Source organism: Vicugna pacos, chromosome 1, assembly GCF_048564905.1.
Source record: "Vicugna pacos chromosome 1, VicPac4, whole genome shotgun sequence".
Taxonomy (NCBI): domain Eukaryota; kingdom Metazoa; phylum Chordata; class Mammalia; order Artiodactyla; family Camelidae; genus Vicugna; species Vicugna pacos.
Window position 1 is genome coordinate 111,663,674 of NC_132987.1, and position 6,895 is coordinate 111,670,568.

A 6,895-nucleotide genomic window follows, 5' to 3' on the forward strand; every position below is an offset into this window, starting at 1 on the left:
AGGCAGAAAGTGTTGATCAGCAAGGCAGTGAAATGTATGGGAAAAGAAGTGATTCATTTGTGTATTTTAAGTGCAAATTTAAAAAGAGTTCTGCTGGGTTCTACAAATTAGCTGCCATTGGAGCTACAGACATAGTGTGTAATTTATTAAGCATATTCTGTGGCTAACTGCAATTGAACAGGACAGACATATATGAATCTTCATATTCTATGGTTTTCTTGAAGGCAGTGTGCTATAGAGAACTGATGACTTTTGTTTTGCTATTTAACATTTTTATTAATAGGAGCTTAGACAAGGTTGTTCGTTATATACTCAACAAAGTCATAAGGTGGGACCAACTTTATTTCTCAGTATTGCAATTTTGTTTTGCGTTTAATTTTTAAAATAACTTAGGGAATCAAAGCAGAACTGTTTAGTCTAAAAATCACTTTGCGAATAACCAACTACCATTCCTAAAACTCCTGTAAAGCAAACACAACTTAGATTGTGTTTTTCTAGCATTTTTATTCTTTTCCTATGTATATAGATAGATAACATAGAGGAATGTTTGTTGACATGTGTGTGGTTATATGTAAAATACGTCACATTTTATGTGGACCTATAAAGTGGAAAAGTACAAAGATTTCTCAAGTGCCCCCCACACTCTTGCTTAATTTTTATGTGTTTATTATATCTTCTATACCATGAGCTTTTGATTTTGGTATAGTCAGATTTACAAATCTTTCATTTTGTAACTATTGCTTATTTGTTTGTTCTTATTTAAGGGAATCTTTCTTATCTACTATGTTTAATCTTCTGTATTGTTTCCCAATTTTTTTCTCTCTGGTGAGCTTATGTTTGCTTTTCTTGGGTCAAAGCAAACTATACCTTTGTTGAAATGTATCTCTTACCCCATCCCTTCCCCTGCCTCATTGAACACTCATCTCCTAGGCACCTCACCATTCAGGCATCACTCCAATGCCATTTCTTCAACCAAGTATGTTCTCTTTCTTCCAGTTGGAGACCATCCTTTGATTTCTTTTAGATTGCACTCAAAATGGTTGAGACAGTATTACATTTGTTTCAATATGTACTTTTCTGAATAGTTCTTGAGAACAAGATCTATAAATCTCGATACCACCCCCCCAAGAGTCTCATTCAACGCCTCGAAGAATAGGTTTTCTATTAAAGTTTGTAAAGAGAAAGACTGTGTGTTTAGTTTAGACAACTGAATACTCAGCTGGGACACACAGTAATTATTTTCAAATACTTGAACACCTGTCCTATGTTAAAGGAATTAAACTGCTCCTAAATGGTCAATGGATGTTAGCTAAGGACAATTAGGTTTTTCTCAATATAAAGGAGAAACTTCCAACAAATAGAATTCTCTGAAATTTGAATGAACTTACAAAGGAGTGACTTTATTGTCCCTAAACATGTTCACACAGAAGCAATATGTTTAGATATTCTATAAGCATTTTCTACATATAGTAGGCCTACTGAATGAATAAATAAGATGGTAGCCCCATCCAAATGCCTCATGAGTTTTAATTTTATTCGTTTACTATTTGATGATCCCTCCCCATCTTTCCAATCTCCAGGTACACACATCTCCAGGGGCCAATGTATTTGATTTTAAAGATAATTTGCTTTTTATTTACAAAAAAGTCTTAGGATAGAGTTTACTTTTACCACTTGATGAATGATTTCATTTTCCTTTTCTTAAAGAACTTTCTAGAGATTAAATCACTTCACAGACAGTTGGATATTAAATTCATTTCCAAAGTCCAAATCTTACCTACAAAATTTGTAAATATGCATATTGTGCGGGGAAATATACCTGCATTTAATATTTTATATAAGTTTTATTAAATGGATTTATTTTATATTTTCCCCAAATTTACCTATGTAAATATCAACCACAGACACTCTAAGAGAAATGTCACTTAATGTGTTAAAAATAGAACAAAACAAAACAAAGTCCTAGGAATTCATAGTCTATCTTCTTTACATTTTTAATTAGGCTACAATCTAAACAGCAGGAAACCAGTGCTTCAAAAATATTACGCATATTGCCCAGAACCCTGATAAAACTTTAGTGAATACGAAATAAAGCAAAATAAAAAGCATGATTTCCCAGTAGAAATGTGTTTATTAGCTGTGAACCAGGACTGTGTCGGCAATCAGGAAGTAACAAATCAGCAGGGGAGAATTACAGCAGAACTGTGAGCATAGATTATTACTCGTGAAGCTTCTGCAACAGCATTTTGTCATTCTTTCAACAAACAATTGTGTTCCTGCTACTTCTGAGGCTGTCTCCTAGGCAATGAGAACAAACGCCAAGTGCCAGCCAATCTTGTGTCTTATGGCTTCATTAGAAGAGAAGATTTGCAGAAGGTCTTCCGATTCTGAACTCTAGTTGGACATTGCTTCTAGCACATCCTTGTCTTCAGGCAGGAGGGGGAGGAAGAACTCGCTCCCCTCACAATGTTTAAGACGATGCTCTCTCTTAGCTTATTAGCAAGATGCTAGTTAGGCATTAACAAAACTATTGGCAAAAAGCAAGGCAATCTTGAAAGAATGTGCTGGAATCATCAGTCAAACCAAGGAGGCTCCACATTTTCAAGAAAGTTCGGGGATAGTCGCATGGCAGAAAAGTGACAGGGACAGCCGAAATAAGAAAGCTGTTCTGTGGTGTATTTCATGTGGAATCTCTTCAGTGTATCCATCGTATTCAGTCTCAGAACCAATACCGCTAACTTCAGGGTCGGACTTCAACACATAAGGCATTACAAGAGCAGCAGAACAAAAGCTAGCAGGTGATAATGGCTGTGATTAATACATCCTGGAGTTATATCTGAGGTTAATGGAACACGATTCTTAAGATACATGCGGTAATTCAATTCAGCCGAGTATTAGAGAGGGTGACAACTTGGTCGAATCTGCCCCTTTGGACAATTTCTAGCAGCTATAAATGCAGTAAGTTGATCAATAGCAACTCAGAGGTCTGCAGCCACGACATAAATACCTCAGAGGAGGGAAGGTACTTGGTATACAGCTCAGAGACTGGAAGTTTCTTGAAAAATAGCTCAGGGGCTGATAAGTTGGATATTGGCAATTTCTTCTTAAATAATTTTGGAATCGGCAGCTGTTGGCAATACAAGATGAGGGTGAGAAGCCATTTGGTATGAAGCCAAAATTTTGGTAGCTTCTATACCCCAAGCTACCCAGTGTGTAGTGGTTTAGAAGCTGTAAACTCCTGGATAAGCAGTTAAGTGACCCAGAGTATTTGAAGCCATCGCTGAGGGTCTGGCGGGCTTTGCACGTGCATCGGCTGGGTGTGCTGCAATCGGATACATACCCTTTGGTCTGAGTGCATGGGTTGCAGCTGGGGCTGGGTCCGACATTGGTAGTTTCACAGGCACTGCGTATTTTGCCCACTGCTGCAGAGCTGCAGGGCACACCAGAGTTTGACTGGTCACAGCTTGTGGTGCAGGTCCTGGGCTCACAGCTGGGAGATTCACAGATTGGTGCTTCACCACAGGTTTCTTGGCAGTTATCCAGAAGCCAGAGAGTTCCTTGGTAACAACTAGGCAATCCAAGACCCAAGGGAGGGCTTACATCGCTGGAGCAAAGAGCAACAGAAGGAGTCACTGGGATAATACAGTGGGTTCTGTAGCATATGCCCCTGCAATCCCCAGAATAGCCTGGAAAAGACATGGAGCCAGAATGTGTGCTCAGTGATGCCTGGGAAGGTATGGTGAGGCTGCAGCCTGACGCCCTTTTATATCTTCCCTGGTGATTATCTGCAGCCTCTCCGGACTCTCTTCCTTCTCACTTCCTGGGACAGTAACAGAGCATCATTCCATTAGTGTGTTGTGTAGCTACAGCTGCTGATGTCTTCACACTCATATAAAAATAAGTTTATTTGGCCTCTTCAAAGTATCAATAATTGCCACCTTGACCATCACCTGTCCCTCATCATCCGTAGACCATAGAGTTGGCGAATAGTGATTTCAGTGTTCATGGGCAAACTCGCATCTGTCGATCAGTGGTAAACAAGAGATCATGTGTCTGTGGGCTTCTGCACTATGGCTATTAAAAGGTTAATGAGGGTTCAAGTAAAACAAAGAGGCTGTGCTTTTCCACTCTTTTGACTACTGCAAAATATTGCAGGACTTGATCCTGTATTCTGAAATAAGCTGAATGCTTTGACTGTCTCCACATTGTTGCTCAAAAGAGAGGGTAAGGCACTGAACTATTAAGAGAAAGAATTGCTTCCCCCAGCTGTGTGCTGTACCCTTAACTGCACCAGGCCATGTAGTGGTGACGTCCTCTCACCTGTTTGAAAAATTCAATCCATTCACAGCAATCCCAATGAGACTTCAGTGACCTACACAAGGCCAAAAATGAACTTGTCCGCAGGGGTCAGTGGTTGCTAAGTAACCAAGACTTCCATGAGATCCCTTTCTTAAAGAGTTTCTGCAATATGTAATACCAAAGAATGCTGGTTTTTCAAGACTGTACCTTCCAAACTGACAAAAATTAAACATTACATGTTTCATTGTCTCTGTGGTAAAATGCAGTTGCCGTCAGGTGTGGAACATTTTTCTACAGTTCTCCCCAAATAAGTTTTACTTGTTCTTGATTTGCCTTTTTTTTTTTGTATGGACTTCATTCCCATGTTGCAGAATATAGTTATTTTTGGTCTATAACCAGAAAAAGGAATGGCTATCCTTAAAAAATTTTATTTAAATAATCTGTGTAGCTTTTATAGGCACTGTACTTATTAAATAACACTTTTCATTCCTTACGGTGAAGGCTGAAGGAAGTTTTAAAAGATTTTCATTTAAACTAAAGAATGGGCACTTTGTTCTTAAAAATATAAACTATAATTCATACTTACAGCCTCCATTGAATTGGAAACAGCAGTGCATTTATTAACAATGATAAGTTCAGACAGAGGGCAGTACCAACTTCTTCAGGTAGAGAAAGCCAGAGGGATAGTTTTTAAAAGACACTGTCCTCACAGAAGACAATTAAATTTCCCTCCCTGTTCTCTGCTTTTCAGCTAGATTTTTTAAATGCACACCAATTTAAAGTTACAGATATCCTCCAAATATTTTTTTTTAAATCTGAGTTTTCTCAACGCTTCACTCAGTATTTATTTGATAAGGTGATGAATTCATTCCATATGTAACTCTTTGTTAAACACATTTTGCTCTTTTGTGAATTGTCTGTCAGGTGAAAAGGGTCAGGATCAGGGAACCATACTTTCCACAAACTGTTTAGCTCTAGAACATCCTGGGGTTTTGTGCAGAAATGTTCCATCCTAAGGCAGGCAAAGTAGGGAATAAATTACACAAGGCAGTTGATGGCCAACTTTCCACTAAATTACTGACTCCAAGTGATATACAGAAGAGCCCAGAGGCTGATGGAGATTTATTTCTGCATCTCTCTGTCATCCCGTGATTACCTCTAGTCTTATTTTAGGCTTCCTTGTAGCAGATTTGAGGGAAAACAAAAACAAACAGACAAGAAAATAGAATGAGTAAGTCAGTCAGATGTACAGCCCACATACCCCTCTTCCCTTTGCATTACATGGTAGAGTATTTTAAATTAATATCATTCACACCAGTGTAAGTCTGACAAATAATGTAGAATATCACATAGCATAATCAATATTCACAGGATGAGGCTACACCATATTTAAATTTATTTTGGTGCAGTAATATGCTAAACACCTAAATGTTGAGATTTGCAAAGGCAGAGTTCGCTCAATTCCTCTCGTTCTCATTTATATTTTATCTTCTTATTCACTCATCACACTCAGAGGTAACCGTCACTCCCTATTCACTCCCCACTTGCAGGAAACAGTACCTCTACAGAGCTGTCTTCTGCTTTAGTGTCCATCTGGGCAAGAAACTGAGCAGACAGCAGCAGTAACAGCAAACATTAAGCTCATAACACTGATAGTTTTTAGCAGCCAGTACAGACTATTGTCATTTGGGTGGCATTGTCCTCTGAAGGCTTTGATGAAGCACATGCATCACTCTGTATTTGTACAATTACTAAAGAATCTTTCCTTCCATTAATTCTCCTATTTGTAGTATTTTTTACGTGTGGAAAGCTGAATGGAACCCTCCTCCCCACAACCAGTGCCCACTTCCCAATCCCCAGAACCCATGAATGTTATCTTCTGTGGCAAAAGGGACTTTGCAGATGTGAATGAGTGTCTTAAGATGGGTACTCTGGGTGAGCCTGCTGTGATCACTGGAGTCTTATGAGAAGGAACAGTAGATTAGAGCAAGAGAAGCCCATAGAAAGACAGGAGCAGAGACTGGACTGATGCTGCTGTAAGTGAGGGAAGCCAGCAAACTCCAGAAGCTGGAAGAGGCAGGGAATGGATTTTCTTCCAGAGACTCCAGAAAGCATCAGCCCTGTTGACGCCTTGACTTTAGTTCAGTGAAACTGATTTTGAACTTCTGGCCTCCAGAATTGTAAGAGAATAACTCTGTTATATGAAGTGACCGAGTCTGTGGTTGTTACGGAAGCCACAGGAAATTAATATTTTACGTCAGAATTAAATGTACGGAACTCTAATAGATAGTCTTTTTGTAGTTTGAGGAATTTGTGCTCTGTGTTCATGGCAAGTTTAAGGAATAAGCTTTCTACTCATCAGATAATTCAGATTAATGTCCATGCCTTCTGAAAAATTAAGATACAAAATCCCTTTACCTAATGAGGCAGCAGATTTTTTGCAGCTCATTAAAAAAGAGTAATGGAACAGTTTCCCAATTTTTCCCAAAGGTTAAAAATCCTTTAGGGTAAACACGAAAGATCAAAGAAAGCTAAATTTTCCAGTAAATGGCCCTTAAAGAAAATAATGAAGGTCACCTTCCTAGCCTTTTAGGTC

General features: G+C 38.7%; 1 protein-coding gene across 1 annotated transcript; it reads right to left on the minus strand.

Moving 5' to 3' along the window:
* Nucleotides 1-2,108: 2,108 nt before the first annotated feature.
* KRTAP24-1 (keratin associated protein 24-1) lies at nucleotides 2,109-3,741 on the minus strand. The gene has a single exon (XM_015244058.3). It carries the CDS (start codon nucleotides 3,697-3,699, stop codon nucleotides 2,968-2,970), a length of 732 nt encoding a protein of 243 aa, XP_015099544.1. The 5' UTR covers nucleotides 3,700-3,741; the 3' UTR covers nucleotides 2,109-2,967.
* Nucleotides 3,742-6,895: the final 3,154 nt, after the last annotated feature.

Coding starts and splice junctions, on each gene's coding strand:
- KRTAP24-1 (XM_015244058.3), bottom strand. CDS start 3,699: ATGTCTTTTCCAGGCTATTCTGGGGATTGCAGGGGCATATGCTACAGA.